General features: G+C 47.2%; 1 protein-coding gene across 1 annotated transcript; it reads left to right on the top strand.

Annotated features, from left to right (window-relative positions):
* The first annotated feature begins 2,841 nt into the window (after window positions 1–2,841).
* MRPL45 (mitochondrial ribosomal protein L45) lies at window positions 2,842–11,395 on the top strand. Its single transcript, XM_066586579.1, has 8 exons — window positions 2,842–2,934; window positions 6,785–6,983; window positions 7,810–7,927; window positions 8,231–8,329; window positions 10,242–10,290; window positions 10,370–10,519; window positions 10,878–11,048; window positions 11,131–11,395. Exons 1-8 carry the CDS (start codon window positions 2,893–2,895, stop codon window positions 11,227–11,229), a joined length of 927 nt encoding a protein of 308 aa, XP_066442676.1. The 5' UTR covers window positions 2,842–2,892; the 3' UTR covers window positions 11,230–11,395.
* Window positions 11,396–19,825: the final 8,430 nt, after the last annotated feature.

Genomic DNA, 19,825 nt, shown 5'->3' with positions numbered 1-19,825 from the left:
GGGGGCAGCTGTGGGGTGTCACCATTACTACTGGAGGCCGCTGTGGGATGTCACTATTACACTGGGGGCCGCTGTGGGGTGTCGCTATTACTCTGGGGGCTGCTGTGGGGTGTCGCTATTACACTGGGAGCCGCTGTGGAATGTCGCTGTCATACTGGGTCCCGCTGTGAGGGTCACTATTACCGCTGTGGCCGCTGGGGTGGGGGGCACTATTATCGCTGGGGTATGTTTACATGTGGCATAAATGGGCAGGGCTCTTTCAAAATAGACAGGGTGCAGATTTTGACTGCTTTTTGGATGCGGAAATGCTGCAGAATTTTCCACAGTAATTTCCGCTGAGGACATTCTGCAGTATTTCCACATCCAAAAAGCAGTCAAAATCTGCACGCTGCCTATTTTGAAGAGGCCCTGTGCTTTTTAGAACGATGGGGGTAAAATCATGTCGTGATAAGCCCCGCCCCCTGATGTGTTGGCACTTTGCAATAAATAAGTGGGTTGCAGTTTGGGCACTTGATCTATAAAAGGTTCGCCATCACTGCCCTAGTGGCACCCGCTCTGGTATTTCCGTCACTCCCTTTGAAATGAATGGAGCGCTGACTGCGCATATACCAATATCCAGCTGCCAGATTTAACGGGTTGGGGGATTCTAAGGCCGGTTTCACACGGCTGAGAAAATCTCATGCAAGTATGAACCGCATTCTTTTGAATGGAGTCATATACACGAGCGATGTTTTGGCGTGCTCTCACTTTTCACGTTCCTCAGAACGCATCACCCATAGATTTCAATGGGACATCTAATGCCTCGCAATGTGCGATGTGCATGCAAGGTTTTCCATTGAAATTAATAGGAAACCCTTCTGATCCTCTATGGCGCGTGAAACTCGGACATATGTGATGGATTTTTGCCTAAAAAACGCTTTACATCTGCGGGTACGTCGCATGTTCATGAGCGCGATATCAGGCTGAGTTTCACGTCACAAAATCGCGCTCGTCCATGTGTAGGTAGCCTAAGGCCGCCCGCACACGGGGGCATTTGCATTGCGGAATCCGCAATCGGCGTCCGCACCGTGGTTCTGCAGCAAATACCGTCCATAGCCTGCTATAGAAAAATGCACACTTGTAGAAACCAACTGCGGTTTCCGCATGGGTAGGAAAATTCGCTGCATGCTAGTATTTCACGCAGTGTTTGTACGAACGGCTTCCATTGAAGTCAATGGAAGCCGTCCGACCTGCGGCCCGTCCACAATTAACATGGCGGACAGGTCACGGATTCCGCTTCATCGCCTAGTGACGGCGCGGGAAAAATAAAGATTTGAAGAAAGAAATCTGTACTGCACATGTCCGACGGTGAGCTGCTGGGGCCATCCGCAGCACAGATAAAGAAGCAAACTGACAGGTAAGCGCGGAACTCAGGCTCTGCCGTGTGCAGGCGGCCTAAGAAAAAATTTGGCGCTGGGCAGGTGATAGAATAAAAAAAAGATAGCATGCTCACCTGTCTTCGGCCCCCAGTACGCAGCTGGGCTACTCCTGCTGCACTGTGCTCCTCCCTGTCCGAGGACGGCCACCAGACGTCAGGTGACCACTGCGGCCAATCAGATCCGGGATCCCCATCCCAACTGACATTATGGCACTCAGGATGTGAGCCAGGAGTTTGGATGAATCAGCCTCTGATTGGCTGTAGCGGTCACCTGACTTCTGGCAGCAGTTCTCACACAGGGAAGAGGACGGTGCGGCGGGAGCGGCCCAGCTGAGCACTAGCTAAATGGAATTGCGGATTCCGCAGCAGATTTTGCCTGTAGGGAATCATTGGCCATCCGCGGTCCATTGAATTGATTTTTGCACCCACGGATGGCATTTTAAAAGAATTGCGTTTTTCACGCACGGGAGAAAAAACGCGGCATGCTCCATTTTGCCGCGGATCGGCAACATTGCTATTACATTGATAGCAATGTGTGCGGATATCTGCATGCAAAAAAAATACCATTTAAAGCAAATCCACACGGAATCCGGCGCGGATTGTATTTTTCTAGTGGACATGAGGCCTTAAGTTACTGAACTGCTATACCAGGCACGACCACTATACAAAGTACAGCGCTGTATTGGGTGTGCAGAGAAGCTGCGGCAGCACTCACCTGGACACTGCTGTCACTAATGATCCCAAGCTGAGGACCCCCACTGATCAACTACTGATGACCCATCCTGAGGGTCAGTCCTGGAAAACCCCTTTAACAACATTTATTCCCAAAAATAAAGCATTCGCAGTACAAAACAAAACATTTTTTTCATAAAAAGTGATTTTATTATCCAAAATGTTTAAAAGTCTCAAAAAACATAAATATTTGTAACCCAGCAATAATAACAAGGGCTCATGCCCAGGGGCGTATGCATAAAACCCGTGGCGTTCTACCCGTTTTGCAACCATACGCGCTGCCGATCACGTGCAGGGTAACACGCTTTTTTTTATTTCCCGGTGTTTCATAGCAGGGATGCGTATAAAAACACTGCCTAATGTATTGCGCATAGACAGTGTAGCACATGCAGCCTATACAAGTATACAGCCGCTCCCGGCTCTGCGCTAATCCCTGCTGTCACGTGACCTCAATCCTTAGCACTTCATTCTATTACTTCGCCCTACAGGCCGCAGCCAATCACTGACACTCCTGAGAAGCTCCGCCCACATTTGCGAATGCATATATCTATATTCTACAACACTTCTGCTTGATTCACAACCTCAATGGTTGTTTGGGTTGGCTCCAGCAACCTGATTGGTTGTTTGGGTTTGCTGATTCACAGTGATTGGTTGTTTGGCTTGAATCGAGCAGAAGTGTTGTGGAATGGGACTGATGTGATCACGTGACCGTTAAGCTTCCCAGCGTGCTGTGCGAGCTCAATATGGCGGCCTCCATGAGGGTTGTGAGGGCGCTGGGTGAACCTGTAAGTACGGCACTATAAGAGGTGATGGCGGGTGTAGAGGGTCTGTTACACATGGAGCGGTGCTGCGGAGGTGCCCCGGGGCTGGTCGTCCTCTCCTGGCACTGCATGCCCAGAACTGCTGGACCTTGTAGTTCTCCCACAGCCAGAACCTGATGATAATAAATCTACATAGACTGTATGACAGCGGGTGGCAACCTGTGACTCTGCAGCTGTGCATTCTGGGAGTTGTAGTCCCCCAACTCTCTGCAGCACAAATCTGCCTGACTGTTATTCTCTTGTGTGCAGTGATGGATGCAACTGAAGATTGTTTCCATTCAGCGACAGCAAGCAGAATTGCATCTTTTATGGCGGTCTTGTTCTCACAGCCTCTGCGGCACTACAAGCGTTGCACTGACCGCAGGATAAGGTGACCGACGACAAGTCTATGGGGTTTTTTTGTTGTTGCGCTATTACTTTTAGAAAATCAGCGTAAGGCGGTCTCACGGGAGCGCGTGATCACCGCGTATTACGTGTGCGCTGTACGTGCGTGCGATATGCTGTAATTTGCGGGCAATCAAATACGTTGCCATGCGCAGTTCCGCTCACACTTGTAGGAATTGCGCAACACGTAAGCGCAAAAAAGAACGCAGCGTGTTCTGTTTATAACGTATTACGTGCCGGAGATCCCGTTGTTCTCTATGTAATCAATGCCGCCCGTACGTAATTAGATTGTGTATACGTGTCGTTGTGAGGTGACAGCGCGGGAAATCTGTACAAATAAACCAAAACAGGTGTACGGCACATGAGATACGCGGTCGCCCTCAGTACAATTTAGTTGCCATACATGGCGGTCGGACGGATTACCGGCAGCTGCACAGCGGTAAAACACTGCGTGGTTCACACGGTTACGGCCCTGGACCGCGAGCGTAAAGTGATGTAAAGGATCGCATCAGTGCGCAAACCGGTAACAACTAGCAAAGCTTCTAATCTAATCCTCAGAGGACCAACCAGGATATGGAGGCCAATATCCGAAATCTCCAGGTATTGCAGAACACCCAGGCTGCTGCCATGGAAACCGAGATGCTGAGTGAAAACTGAAACAAAACAAACAATTCTAGACGGGTCTCGTAGGGTGTTTCTCTTCTGCGTCAGACGCTCCGTCCGGAGGTTCCATCACAGACGCCACTGAAAAGACTGCAAGAAAAAAAACGCTTTTTCTTCCATCCAAAAGCCGGGCGGAAAACAGACAGATTCCATTATAGTCAGTGGGGTCCGTCCAGAGACGGAGATGTTCGGCCGCGGGGATTCCCTTTTTCTGCTCCTCGAACAGAACATGAAAGCGGAATCCCCAGCGCAGGTGTGAGAGCAGCCGTAGTCCGTCTTCACTAGTTCACAGAGTAACGGAGCTCTGCTGAGAAAAGCAGTTGTCCAAAACCAGCAGGGAAGAAGTATCCCACCCATGGGGGACTTAAACATGAAATCATTGATACAATATACTGAAATACTTCAGTATTGCAATATATTGTACTTATACAGGAATTCTTTTAGAGGGCTTGTACCAAGATAGACTTCTATCATCTCTTCATAGGGCAGGTGATAAAACTGATCGGTGGGGTCTCACTGCTGTTCTATATTCCCCCTCCTCTTCATTTCGGGCGCGTGGCACCTCCTGAGGAGGATGTTGCATGGAGTGGCGGCTGAGCATGCACGGTGTGCCCTCGTTGATTTTTAATGGGACTGTTGGAGTTAGCTGAGTACAAGCGCTCGGCTATTTCCATCAGCCCCATCAAAATGAATGGAGCAGCAGCGGCGCATGCGGGGCCATCACTGCATTTAGTCTGATGTCACTGAGTGAAGCAGCATTGCAGTGATTGAAGAGGTGGGCACAGGGTCCCTGTTCTAATCAGTGTGTGTGGGGGGGGGGGCTCAGTGATAAGACCACCACCAATTAGACTTTTATCACCTATCCTTTGGATAGGTGAGAAGTCTATCTTGGTTCAACACCCCTCCAAGACTTATCACAGGTATGCCTTAATAGGCAGGAATAACTGGCAACCCCAGGCTGTCTTGACACCCAAAGAGCCACCTGGGATCTCCTTGCGGATGAGCCGTTTGGGACATTTAAATAGCTAAGGTCGTCGGCGCTCGTGCAGAGTGTCTACACAGGCTGGATCACGGGCTTCTACGTAAAGCGCTGAGTAGGGAGCATTTGCACGGAACAACAAGCCCGCGATCCAGCGATAATTTTTTTGTGAACGAATGGTGCGCAGGTTGTTGTTTTTTTTTTTGCACTGCATGATTATCGGTCAAATTCAATCGTTTGAACGAACTTTGAGTGATAATCGTTACGTGTAAATGGGCCATAACATCCACCTTGTCCGCAGGGCACCCGGCTCCAGAGTCTGCTCCACACAACTCTGTGCATGTATAGCGGATGTTGCTGTGTGACTAAATGCGTTGACCTGTTGTAAACCATTGAAGGCCTATAATAGGGATCAGCCATCAATAGTAGATCAGAGGGAGTTCGCCGCCTGGCACTTCCGGCGGTCAGCAGTTCTCCAAGTTGGTGCACTTCTGACGGCAGCTGACTTTTACAGGAAGCAGATAGTTGTGTTCCCACTGTAGAGGCCCGACTTGGTAATGATAGATCGTCAATATTAGAATGGTGGGGGTCTGACTCCCGGCACCCCCAGCTGATCAGCAGTATAAAGGCTGCAACCTGCTCATCGCATATCAGACACAGCACTATTCATTATGTAGCTTGGTGCCTGGTATAACAATTCGGTCCCTCTCACTTGAATGGGACTGAGCTGCAGAAAGACCACAAGACCAATGAACGTGACGTCGCAGGCCAAAACACTCACCCTTAAGACACAGGCACTTCAAACAACTGACTAGTGGGGGTGCCAAGAATCAGCCCACCCTGTAATGCCAGGATGACATAAGATCCGTTAGAATGGGATCTGCTGTCACGGAGTGGCTCTCCATTCTGGCTCATAAAGGGGGGATCCCAAGCGGGGAACCCCACGCTAAAATTTATATACGCTAATAGGACGTATCAACAAGGGTTGTGTTTTTGGCACAACCCCTTTAAAGGGGTTGTTCAGTTGCAGTCTATTGATGGACCTATCGGCAGGGGTCCTACGCCCACAATCCCTGCTGATCAGCTGTTTTCTGGACCCGTGTGCTGGTGCACTGAGCTAGTTTCTTCAAAAAGCAGACAGCTCCATTCTCACCACAGTGGCCAGGTTTGGTATTGTAAGCCAAGGTGCCTAAAGTGAATAGGAACTTTGCCTGTAATACCAAGCCTGGCCACTGCAGTACAAACGGGGCTATCTACTTCCAGCAGAAATCAGTTTGGTACGCAAACACACTGGCCCGGGAAACTCTCACTGATCTACTATTGATGGCTTATCCTGCAGTCCTGGAAAACCCCTCTAACCTTCTTTATAGTATCTTGCCACGTCTTTTGGTTTTGGACACACTTCAATCTATGTGATTCTCTGTAACCTACAAAGTACTGTTGTGGGCTATGTGGGATTGTCTGGATATAACTGCAGTCACTTCTCAGCCATGAGCAGGACTCGGCCTGTAGGGCCTATTGGGCATACGGACCTCATTGAGTGAAGTCCGCTGTTTGGGACCCCAACTGTTAAGCCAGAGCAGTTTTAGTTCCGGTGGAGCCGACCCGTATATGGCCAGTATGTAATACTACATTTACTCTCCCATGAACGCAGTATATGACCCGTAGTAGCCGGTTTACAGATCAGTAGATTTGGCTTCAGTATAAGTGTTTGTCGTCGTCAGCGCTTTCATTTTAATCTCATTTTAGACAAATTGATCAGTTTGTATCGTTCTTTCTGTCTTTTAGCGACTTGCCGCCATTCTCAGCCCTATCCGGTTGCTTTCACCTATCACAATTGTACCTGTAAGGACCAAGAAGAGAGCCTATAGGTTACCATATAAGAGAGAAAAATCGACTATAGAAGAGTTGATGCATAAAGCTAAGGCTGCTGGAATGGTGGCACCACAAGAAAACTTGGCCCGTACAATTAATGTCGCCTGCACAGGTACGGACCCTCGGGTTGGCTTACAGGATATATGCCACCAGCATAAAGCTGATTGTGCAGGGTGGATCCCATAGCGATGTAGACAGCTTTCCTGCATTGGCCTCTGCAGGACAAATGTGGTATTACATGGTGACCAATTCAGATGAGTAGTCATCCATGTAGTACTTAGCCTTCAGCTCATTTGTGGCTCGTCGGGGGTTCCTAAAAGCTGCAGGCATTTTCTTGGTGCCCCTTTTTCCAATGCCTGCAGCTTTGGTATATGCAGCAATATGTTTCATGCATAAGAAGGGTATTCCAAGACATGGACTTTTAGCGCCCATCCACAAGTCTGATTGTTGGTTGGGGGACTCGCTGCTGAGACGCTCACAATCCAGAATGGGTCATCTGTCCGGAGTGAGGAGGTTGAATGGAGCAGTGGCCACTGGGATTGTCAGACATGGCAGAGTACAATCGCTCAGCAATGTCTGTCAGCGCCATTGAAATGAATGGAGCAGCACCGCACACGCATGTCCCCCCACCGCTTCATTTAAGCCCCTCCTCCCTGTGTGGAGGCAGTTGCAGCGAGGAGGAGAAGGGCATGCAGGACCCCCATTCTCAGGATCAGTGGGGTTCCCCTCATGCATGCAACTGCTGCTCCATTCAATCTCTACTTCACAGGGAGGGGGTGCAAGTGAGCCTGCAGTGACTAGAAGAGGGGGACATGGGACCCTCATTCTCAAGATTGGTAGGAATCTCAGAAGCGAAACTGTGGGGAGGTGATAAAAGTTGATCTTGGTTACCCCTTATGATTTTTGCTCCCATTGATTGTCCTCTTCTTCCTTCCTAGCTGACATAGCTGATCCATATGTGCCCCCAGAAGGGGATGCCCGTCTATCTACTCTTTCCAAGGAGGGTTTGATGCAGAGAAAGGACCTGCTGAAACAGAAAGCAGCTTCTCAGTTGGCGTATGTCCTGACATTAAATCATCGAGCAATGTCCTTCTTCTGTGCCAATTACCAACATCATACAAGCACCTATGGCAACACCTGCCAGTCGTCTTCTCATCTTCCCCATGCAATCTGGTCCCATGACTGCATATAAGAACTAGTTGCATGTAGGATATAAGACCCATGACATATTATGCGGTATCACTATTCCTTGTATGGTTTTCCCCCATCACCATGACTGGTTCTCATCTACACACAGCTTTAGTAGTTTGTCACTAGCTGAATAATTAACATACCGATTTTGCTTTTTTTTTTATATAGGATTCGAAAAGTCAAAAATTTCGATGAGGAGTTCAGCACCAAGACGTTTCCCGAGAAAGCTCAGGGAATCTTCATCGAAGCGCACCGCTGTCTGACACAGTAAGGAGCTCGGCATTAGTTTATGGGTTGTTCTGGACCTCCTGAGCCTGTCATAGATTTCTATAGTAAAGTGGTAGGATGACCGATCTACTCCTTGGCGGACGCTGATGCCATCGTTGCTGGCGGACGAGAGGAGTAAGACATTTTCCGGTATCCCATTTTTCTGCTTAGAATTTAAAGGGAACTTGACACCCGGTTCATGCTGCCCAAACCATGAACATTGTGCCCTTGTATGTGTCATTCTGAAGCACTGCAGCGTTTCAGAATGAACCTACTTTGAAATTTGACTTGGGACGGCTCTCCGCATCACAAGCGTGACAACTCTCTCCTAATAGGAAGTGCAGCCGGAGCTGTCGTTCTGCATGATATGGGTATGGAGAGGCGGGCACGGCTTTTCCCCATGACTCGGAGCCCTTCCAAGTCAAACTTCTAAGTATGTTTATATGAAAATGTCTCAGCATTGCAGAATAACATGGGCACATTGAGCATAACTGGCATGGGCGGCATAAACCTGCTAACGGGTTCCCTTTTTTTAAAGAGGTTTTTCAATACCTAAGGAGGAACGAGCTGAGGTGTGGGGAGGACGCAGAATAATAAATCCGGCCTCTGTTCACTGTCATATTTTGAGGCCATTGCTGTCCATGTATTTCCACCGACAGCACATGGCCCCATTATAGCCTATGAGGTCTGCGTAAAAGAAACGCGTCGCATATACCTTTCCTGTCTGTTTCACGGACAAAAAATAGGATCCGTCAATGCACAGAAGGCTGTATTCACACCAGTGGGATTCAGAGTATTTACTTTCTGTCAGTGGAAAGTGACCGTTTTCTATGCGCTTTTCATGCTATTGTCATGTGGTTTTCACACACATTTTTATCTGATCTACACTTCTGGTTCTTTTTTTCATGTGATTCCCATAGTAACCTGCACTTGCATGAAAATCGTACGTAAATGGCATGCAAATGCATTTGATTTCTCCCCCCCACCCCATCTGTATGCCTAGGGGGGCGCAGCAATATGCAGTCCTAAGCTCTTGCTCACCACCTGAAGGTTGCAAGTTCAATCCCCGCAAGGTTCGGGTAGCCTTCCATCCTTACAAAATCGGTTAAATGAGCACTCAGCTTGGTGGGGGTGGGGTGGGTGGGCAATAAAAATTACTTGAAAGCGCTGCGGAATAAGTTGGCGCTATACAAATAACAAGTCCCTTTCCCTTAATGCCTTATTCCCTTCATGCTCCCCTAGAAAATAGGCGATTCTTGAAGAAGAATCTCACAAAAATGGGGACATGCAGCGAGTTTTGTTTTCGGACTATTGGTCCAAGAGAAAAATCACTTGTAATGAATTTAACACATTCAAATGAACTCGTTCCTTTCCCTTGTGAGTTCCGTCCATCTTGGAATCGGACAGAGCTTGCACGGTAAAATCGTGTGTGTGTGTGTGTGTCCGTGTGTGTGTGTGTCCGTGTCCAAAATGTCTGTGCCCATGTATATGGACTGGCGCCTGTCTGATACAAGTTGCGCTCCAATCCTTTAGGCACAGCTTGCTGTTAGCTAGTGTGCACCGAGCCTTGAGGCATAGTCACCAGTCGGATGTCTCCCAGCTCCATGTTACTGCAGCGGTCATTCATGGCAGAATTACAGCTGACGTTTATTGGCTGAGCTGTCGTGATCAATGAATGGTCGTTGACCGCTGCAGCAACTTCCTGGCCCGGAACTGCAGGAACCGAAGCGGCTGCGATGCATTTGGAGAACATCTGCCTTAGCTTGTTGTTTTCTGCCCTCTTTGGCCACTTTCTCCTCAAGTACCAGAATAACTCTTAGAGAGTAGTGGGGAGTTACAATAGAAGTCCCACAGCAAAAGGTGAGCAATCATCTGATCTGAACTCACGGGGAAACCCTTTTTTTTATTCCAGGTTTGATCGTCACAAGTTGCACTCGCTGGTAACGGAGCGCTGCTATCCCGTAAGTAACCAGTCCTCTTACATGTCCTACATGTGACTCTTACCCAGACTCTTACTCCTGTTTCCCCCTCATCTTCTAGATGATGGTGCGGGGTAACAGGTATCGTACCATACGCTGGTCTTTTGAGGAGTCCATAGAGCCACCCAGAGTGGTACACGTTCGGTGTCCAGAAATGATTTCGAAAGGGAACCTCTACGGGCAAGTGACCGTCCGTGTGCACAGCAAACAGGTGAGGGGTGCAAAATGGCCGTCTGTAGATAAGCTTAGTATAGTCTGACATCCGACTACGGCTGGCCATACGCAAAATGATGGCTGTCTGCAACCTTGTTCCCAGCAGGGGATGGATTGATTTATTGCAGGTTAAAGGGTATTCCAGTTTCAGGTTCTCACCCATCTGCTGGATGGATAAAACATTGATAATCGGTGTGGGTCCAACCACTGGGAACCCCACCATTTCTGGAACCAGAATACTCCAAGTCATCAACACTGATGGCCATGTTTGTTTAATCCTGGACAAGCCCTTTAATGAATGCCTTGTGATACATTCCCTGTGTGTCTTGTAATCATCATATATGCATTACTTATAGATCCTAATGATCTATGATCGGTTTGGCCGAGTGGAATGTGGCAGTGAAGAGCCGCGGGATGTCCTCGAGTACTTGGTGTTTGAGGCTCACTTGGTGAATCCATATGCAGAATGGAGGCTGCATGGAAAGATAGTGCCTTCCTGGGCCCCAGCCAAAGACCCCATTGTGAAGGTCGGTACAGTAAGAGTATTTTTTAACCTGTTAACCGTTAGTATGTCACATTTACCATTTTGCCTGTTTTCTGTTTTTGTAGACTGTAATGTTACCAAGTCCAAAATTGGAGCCCGGGCAGGAGCTAGAAGATGTGGCTATAGAAAAACAGGAAGTGGCTGCAAAGCAGTGGTATAAATAAGGCACCAGCACCTTCCTATCTTGTGTATTGAAGTGACCACCAAGGACGATATTGCCGCAGTCCACTTACCTCTCATACTGTTGCTTGTAACATCTGTGCTCTGTACAGCAGTATATGTCTGGGTGTCTGGAACCTTTGTAGCAAAATAAAGTTTTGTGTTATCTCATGACTTGTATCAGAGTGACTGCCGAATGTGTTGTGTCTATTCTCTGTTCTGTTTTCTCACTGCCGAATGTGTTGTGTCTATTCTCTGTTCTGTTTTCTCACTGCCGTATGTCTTCTGTTCATGGTAAAACGTACTGTCTTTCCATGAACACCATTCTTGTTCAATGTTTTTCTAATAGTGGACACATGAACAGAGGAGTTTGCAGATTCTTCTGTAGGGCTTTTGAGCTTGCACATGGGTGTTTTTTTTCACTGCTTTCAGGATTGGCCGTTGTGCTCTTGGAATGATGAATGACCTTGGGTTAAGAGTTAAATTTGTTCCGTGACGGAGCTCTTAACCCAAAACACTCTATGGCAAATCAATTTTCCCCATTGAAATGCCATTAATCCGTTCTGCCATTGCTTTCAATGGTGCCGGCGGCCCCATTGAATGCAATGGGCTGCCGGCAATCCCTGCAATGTTTTTTAGGGGAAGGGCTTTAAATATAAGCCCTTCCCTGAAAAATCATCCCTAGCATGTGTAAAAAAAATTATATAGACTGACCTCTCTGCTCAGCCGTGTGTAGCCACTTGTTCTCCCTGTGACCAATCACAGGCTGCGCTCAGCTGTCATTCATTGAATGGCTGAGCGCTCAGCCAATCAGATACAGCTCTTTCAGCAGGCAGGGATTTTAAATCCCCGTCTGATGAAAGAACTTCACAGCTAGTAAAAAACACAGATGTTTACTTACTTTTTTCTCCCTGCACCGTGGATATTCACTCAGTGTGCTTAAGGCTTTATTCACATGGGCGTTGCAATTTTCGTCCGCCTGTATCGCTGCCAAAAATCGCGTGGACAGGAGAAAGCCCCTACCAAGTCACAGTAAAATCTTGCCTTTTTACGCCCATTCACATACCGGGGTGCAACGTATATACGCCGCAGCCTAGAAGTCCGTCAGCTAGGGGAGAGAGTTTAGCGATGCTAAATTGTCTTCCCCTTCCTTTGTCGGGTAATCTCAGCAATAGAAGCTCCTATAGAAGCCTACGGCTGCTACCGGCATAGAAAGGTAGAGGAACAGGGAGGTAGTTTAGGAGCGCTGGAGGCTGATAAAGTCCTTTCCTCCTCCTTCGCCGTGCCGGCAGCTCCCATAAGCTTCTATGGGAGCTCCCAGCTGATCGTGGCCAAAAGACAGGGCAAGACCTATTTTTTTTTCTGGCCGCACGTATGTGCTATATTTTCCAGCCCGACAACTTTGCATCCTGGAAAATCGCCCATCTGAATGAATGCATTGGAATCTAATGCTTCAGATGGCCGCGATTTTCGGCCGACGGTTTATCGCAGCAAAATAAAACATTTTCACCCATGCAGACTGTGCGACAAATAAGTTTGACAATCCATTTTAATAAGTCATGAATGCTACTACTGTTTGTATGTCATTAGTTTATTTAGATGGTGTGTGTCTATAACGGTGACTTGAAAAACAATCAGACTAGAATTTATTAGTAATCTGTGCAAAAAGCGAAGTCATTCCAGAGGGTCTACTTACTGTCTTGCAACTGTAAGGCTGGGTTCTCCCAGGGCGGATTCTTGACGGAAATCTCGCTGTTTGGCTGCAGCGAAAAACCACAAGATTTCCGTCGGGAGAACCGCTGCTTCAAAACCCGCGGCGGCTTTGAAGCGGCCCGGCTGCTCGCTCTTCCGCTGCGGCCGGCGCTTCCATAGAGGAGAGCGCGGCCGCAGTGGAAGAAAAAAAAATTAACATGCTGCTGCCGGCAAATCCACGCCGCAGCTGCGGCTTCTGCCAGCTTTGCTGCAGCGGATTTGCCATCCCGTGTGGACAAGATTTCTGAGAAATCTTGTTCACATGGCTGGCTAATCCCGGGATTAGCGGCCGCATGCGGATTTGCCGCAGCGAAATGCCGGATGGAATTTCTGCGGCAAATCCGCCCCGTGTGAACCCAGCCTAAGGGATTGGATAGTCGCTACATGAATTTTGAAAATTGGCAGCAAGAAGCCTTTGTAGGGTTTCGGTCCCACTTCTAATAGAGCATTTTTGGGTGATTGCATAATGTAATTGTCCAGTGCTGCTGCAGTGTGTATGTCTCGGGCCCTTTTTAAATGGGATGACCGTCGGGCCCAGAAGTGATGATTGCCCCTGAGCTTTTACATAGGAGTAATCCTCGCTCAGTGGATGGAGACGGAGTGGAAATGTTCCGACCTGCCTGCCTCTATTGACAGTAAGCAGGCAGTTTATGTAAGCAGATCAATGTTTTTGGGGATGGGGGGGGGGGGGGGGGTTGTTTTGCTTTTGTGTGTTTTTTGTTTTTTTTAAAAATATATTTAAATATATCTATCTGCCCGATACCAAAGCTGCACGAATTATTGTTCATCGTCCGGATCGTGTGTTTACAGCGTGATGTGTAACAGGGCCCTTATACATGGTGCAGGTGACTACATTACCCCCTCCGCTATGCACACCTGTAGAGCCGACATAGGGTGCTGCTAAAGATACAGTTTGCATCTATCGTTCCGGAGTTGTAGATTGCAAAAATGAGACTTGTGTTCGTGTCAAGATGTCATTAATATAACAATTCCTCTGAAGGTTCTTCTGATGTCATAGATGTCTGTCCTAATTAATGGTTAATTAATTGATTTGCTCATTCAGTTAACCATGCCTGACATTACAAATGTCAAGGAAATTATCTATTAAATTGTACATGGCCTGCAGCCCTGATTAATAATTTAGGAACGACATTACTGTCTTGTTTCTTTTTTGTGCAGTAACTTTAAAGTGTTTTTATGAAACGCGCACAGTCTTCATAATGGTCTCTAGGGTGACGGGAAATAAACTAATCATGTCGGGCACAACAGGAATGGAATGGGGATGCATCTGTATCAACTTTGTCATAGTTCTGTCTACAAATTATGAAGTGGCAATGGCACTTGGGATTGACTTCTCAAATTCTGAGAAACTGTTCAACCCTGTCTTGCCCCCACCCCACGCAGGCGCGCACACACTGCATGGTATCAGCCAGCGGTAGATGAGCGCTCCAACATCAAGTCAGCTGAAAACTGGAGCGGACATTCATAGTAGGTGGGTGCTTCTAAAAATAAGGGCGAAAGAAAAGTTGAGGAGTTGACCATAGTAAGTAATTGGGGTGCAACTTTAATTTTGCAAATTAATATACGCACTGGTTCCTGAGGCCAACACTATTGTTTTTGGTTGTGCTAGCTTATTAAACCTTTTCAGACCGTTCTTAAGGCGCCCATCAATCTTCGGTAGTCCCACAGAAGTGCATGGACGACTACTCCATTTGGCACTACATGGAACCGCCTTTCTCAAGATCAGTGGGTTTGCCAGCAGTCACATGAGTACTGATCAGACACTTATCCCCTTTCCGGGGGCTAGAATACAAGTGTTAAATTTGGCACAAACTCTTTTTAACCCTTTACACTCCACTGTCTGACGCCTTCCAACATTCTGATTGAAGCCTGTACAGCTCCAATGTTGGAAGACGTCCAGCAGGGTATTCTTGCTGTATATTGATGGCTGCTCTGTTGTTGGGAGCCTCTCCGGCATGTCACTTACTGCAGTATTGGCTCTAGCCAGCAGATGGCGCCATTGTAAAATGGCAAAAAGAGAAAGCCCCCCTAGGAAACCTTGAATCCAAAATTGGATTGCAAAGGGTTAAAGAGCTCTAAAGAGAGAACTTTAGTGTCGTGCACTATTTTTCCTCGGCGCCTAGTTTTTCATAAGTGTTTTAAGTTTTCCTTTTTTTTTTTTTAAGGCTGGTCATACCTATTAGATGGCTGTCAGGCACTGGCCTGCCGCCCAAAGAGGTAGCCCACGCAACTGCTATGGAGCACCCGGCCAAATAGCCCTGCACAAGCTGCTGAACCTTGGCTCTATCTCCCCACTCCTCAGCTACCACTAAGAATCCTTCTACAAACTCCCATGGGCTGGAGCCCTCTGAGCACATCAGAGTACAGGGGTAGGAGTCGGATGATGCTCAGAGTGCTGCTGACCGCATGGATTTGTATGAAGATTCCTACTGGTGCCTAGCAGTTCAGCAGGTGGGATCGAGCTCGGGTCTAGTATTACTAAGCGGGAGCCACAAATAGTAATACTGTTAGTACCATAAGTGAAGCTTGCAAAGAGGGAGACTAATACTAAGTGAGGGCCACAAGGAGGGAAACCATTACTAATCAGTTCACATGTTCCTTGTCCAATGTTGTGTACCTGATCATGTGCAGTAAATGTCCTGTTGGGGATCTTTATGTCGGAGAAACAGGGCAAAGACTGAAAGCCAGGATGAGATCTTATCGCCACACGATTAATCACAGAAACAGAGAATTACCTGTGGCCGAACACTTCTCTAACCATGGACATGACATAGGAGATATGAGAGTTTTGATATTGAAGGGTGGTTTCAAGTCACAAAACCACAGAAGAATTTGGGAATATAAATTGATAACCAATACGGGGTTAAATTGTTCCCCAGGATTTATGCGTGAATGGGAAGTGTGAGACATTTATTGCACAGACAAGACTGCCTGCCTGGTGAAAACCCCCATCCACAGTAATTCAGGGACCATAAACTTTCACTCCCTTATCAGTGTTTAGCTAAAAATGATTGTGTACCTCTTGTAGCATTCCTGGCCTGATGACCCCCCCCCCCCCCCAAACAGTAATTTAGGGACCATAAACTTTAACTCCCTTATCAGTGTTTAGAAAAAACTCTTTGTGCACCTCTTGTAGCATTTCTGGCCTGACGACCCCCCCCCCCCCAACAGTAAATCTAGGGACCATAAAACTTTCACTCCGCTATCAGTGCCTAGACAACAACATTTTGTTTGCTGTTGCAGAATTCCTTTTAAGTGCGAACCAATCACATCCATGTCTGTGCCTTGTCATAAGTATGTATGTTATAAGTGTGTATAAATATGCATGCCTCTTCAGATCCAATCCATTTAAGCCTGAAGAAGAACCCTGCGTTGGTTCGGAAGCTCGCTATAACATCATGTATTTTTGTTAGCCATTAGAAGGTATCATATCTACAAGATTACGTGGTTTCTCTTGCTGGGAACAATCACATTATGTGCAGTAAAACAAAAAACTCCTATACTCCCCTCAGATTCACAGGGAGTGAGGGGGCCCGGGCTACTGCACCCAGCATGGCAGCTAGGTTCCCTCTATTTAGTTTTTCAAGTGGGAGAAGGGAATTAATAAACGCCTATACTCAGCATGTCTCCACATAACATATAGCAGGTAGCTGGTTCTTAGAATTTTGGCATTGTTTGGAAATGACCAAACCGCACCCAAGAATTGAGAATGTTCTATGCCACAATGAGCCAACTCTTCGGGCCATTATTCAGTGTCACGCTGCGCCTGGACCACAGATTTGGTTGTATGATTATGAGGCTTATGCTAATGTTCCAAATTGGTCCGGTTCTCAGTACACCCATGGGGCTGTCAACTGTCAACAAAATGGTGTCAATCCCTTGACTAGCCTCAATACCCGAAGAATCGAAGCCAAGTAGGGTCATGTCAAGACAGATATTTTATGAAAGTTGTGTGGAACTCCAATGAATTTAATATCAGGACATTTAGATGAATGCTGGTGGAAACTGCAGCATCAAGAGACGCCGGTCAACAATATTGTCGCTAAAACTGCTTGTCAGGTACCTTTAGTGTAAAGTTTTTGTAAAGTAACCCCCTATTAATATACAACCTTCTGAATGAGGGGACATGCTGCACTAATACCTAGGACTTCTACATGACCATCTGCATTCTTCACCTAAGAGTGCCATCTTCAGTTGTGTCAACATCAATGTATATGTGCCTGAAGAGCAGAAGAGACTGTGACGTGATTGGCTCCTACTAGTGTGTGGAGGTAGAGTAATAAAGAGTTAGGGCCCTTTAACATGGGACAACTATCGGGCTCAGAAGCACTCGACAGTTGTGCCCAGAGACGCCCACGAGTCGTGCCAGCGGTAATTGCGAATGAGCATGACTGAGTGAACGGAGGCAGAGTGGGCTGGAGATTGTTCTGGCCCGTCCACCTCCATTCACTGTAAACAGGCAATCGTTCTTAGATGATCGACTGCCTCTTTATATGAGCTGATCATCGTTGAGTTTTCATGCATGCAGAAACTGAGCAGATTCCCACCATCCAGCTAAGTTAGGGCTTACTTTCCTACCCTCTTTCTGTATCTTTTTCTTTGTCCGTAGGTAAATAATTAACCTTCTTATATACATTTTCCTGTATCTTTAATAAATCCACTTTTAACCCCTTCCCTCCATAGCCATTTTTCATTTATTTTAAAGGTGGTTTTCATCCCCGCCTTCCAAAATCTGTAACCTTTTTACCTCTCTGTCCAGAGAGCCATAGGCCGCCTGCAGACGAGCGGGTAGGATCCGGCGGCGAGAATTCTCGCCACGGGACTCGACCCGAGCGCCTGCAGAGACGAGCGCGTACTCACCCGCGCCCGGCGGCCCCGGCTCTTTCAGCTGGCGCATGCGCAGACCGGAGCCGGCGGCCGGGTGAGTGACGTATCTGTGCGAGGCTCTGCGAGCCCCGCACAAAAATAAGACATGCCGCGGTTTGTTTGCCGCGCGACATTTCGCGCGGCCAAATCGCGTCAGTCTGCATAGAAGTGTGTATTGCAATGCACTCCTATGCAGGCTTTGAGCGGTGGAAATCCCGCGGGAAATCCCGCCGCGGGATTTCCGCCCGTGTGCAGGCGGCCATACAAGGGTTTGTTTTTTGTTTACTATATAGTATATTGATAAACCTTTAAAAAGTTCTAAGAGGAGTGAAATGGAAAAAAAAAAAACAGTTGTGCCATTTTTGGAGAGTTTTGTTTTTATGCATTCATTGACTATTAAAATGACATGTTATCTTTATTCCATGAGTCAGTACAATTACACTGATACCTAATTTATATCACTTTTGTTTTGTGTTTAAAAAAATTAAAAGAAAAACCTTTTTATAAAAAAGCTCTGCGGCTCAGCCAATCACTGCAGCGCTCAATGAACCAATCACAGCCATTGCTTCCTGGAGGTGGGATTTTTGACCCCCATCCCCACCAGAAAGCGCTGGCTAAAGACTGCAGTGTGCCACTGCTTCAGAAGGGGAAGTGCAGCGGAGCGAACAGCGCCTGTTAGATAATGTATTGGTTTTTTTTAATGTAACCAGGGCTTATTTTAGAGGAAGCAGTAAGACTTCCTACTGTAAAAGTTGCATCGCACCGCATAAAAACACAGTTTTCAACATAAAAGAAGGCTCCATGGGAAACATGGGCTACAAAACATCGCAAATCGCGGCTGTATGGTGCATGCCGCAATTTTTTTCCATGTAGCAGCCTGCAAAACATCGCTCATGTGGAAGAACCCATTGGAAAGCACGGGCTTCACATACATGCGATTTGTAGCACTGTCGCGTCATGAGAAAATTGCGCGATTGTGTCGCCCGTGTGAAAGCGACCTACCTGATTATATATACTAGTATGAATGCAGCCTATCGTGGGCAAGTCAGTGAGGCACAGCATTTTAGTCATCAGTTTGACTAACTGTTCATGGGCGATATTTCAATGCGTTATCCGTGGAGATAATCCGCACGCCGGTTGCTCATGTAACACTTTCCATAGGATAACGATGTACACAAGCTAATGATAGGTTCATCGCGGAAAATCGCAGTGTTCTTTCACGGCGGAAATCTGCTGCGTTAAAACGCAACACCTGTGGACGGGCAGCCTTAAAGTTATCACTTTAGATATCAGTGGACTATTTAAGTATGTTTTTATTTCTCTACCCATCCTGTTGTAGTATCCTTTCAAGTGCAAATTAATCACATCCATGTCTGTGCCTTGTCATAAGTATGTGTGTGTGTGTATATATATGCATGCCTCTTCGGATCTATTTCATTATGCCTGAAGAAGGATCCTAAGAGGTCCGAAAGCTTGCAATAACATCATGTACTTTTGTTAGCCATTAAAAGGTACCATATCTACAAGATTACTTGGTTTCTCTTACTGAGAACATTCACGTTTAGTTATTCAAAGAATGATTGCCAATAATCCTATAGACCGATGACTACACCGATGATTCGTGAATAGAGATGAGCGAGCATGCTCGCTAAGGGCAATTGCTCGATCGAGCATTGCCCTTAGTGAGTACCTGCCCACTCGGGAGCAAAGATTCAGCTGCCGGCGGCGGGGGAGAGCGGGGAGGAACGGAGGGGAGATTTCTCTCTCCCTCTCTCCCCCTCTCTCCCCCCTGCTCATGGCCGCAACTCACCTATCATCCGCGCCGGCAGCCGAACCTTTTCTTCCGAGCGGGGAGATACTCGCTAAGGACAATGCTCGATCATCTCTATTCGTGAAATATATTTTACCAGATATTGTCCTTCTAAATAAAGTACTGTGTGTAGAACCTAGGAGGCCAGGGAA

Source organism: Eleutherodactylus coqui, chromosome 13 (assembly GCF_035609145.1).
Source record: "Eleutherodactylus coqui strain aEleCoq1 chromosome 13, aEleCoq1.hap1, whole genome shotgun sequence".
Taxonomy (NCBI): Eukaryota; Metazoa; Chordata; class Amphibia; order Anura; family Eleutherodactylidae; genus Eleutherodactylus; species Eleutherodactylus coqui.
This window is presented reverse-complemented; position numbering and strand designations above follow the sequence as displayed.

What these genes read in the sequence shown, in the direction of transcription:
- MRPL45 (XM_066586579.1), top strand. Translation starts at nt 2,893, where the DNA reads ATGGCGGCCTCCATGAGGGTTGTGAGGGCGCTGGGTGAACCT. An exon ending in AAAGCAGCTTCTCAGTTGGC is followed by an intron (nt 7,928 to 8,230) that starts GTATGTCCTGAC and finishes TTTTTTATATAG; the next exon opens with GATTCGAAAAGTCAAAAATT. An exon ending in TCCGTGTGCACAGCAAACAG is followed by an intron (nt 10,520 to 10,877) that starts GTGAGGGGTGCA and finishes CATTACTTATAG; the next exon opens with ATCCTAATGATCTATGATCG.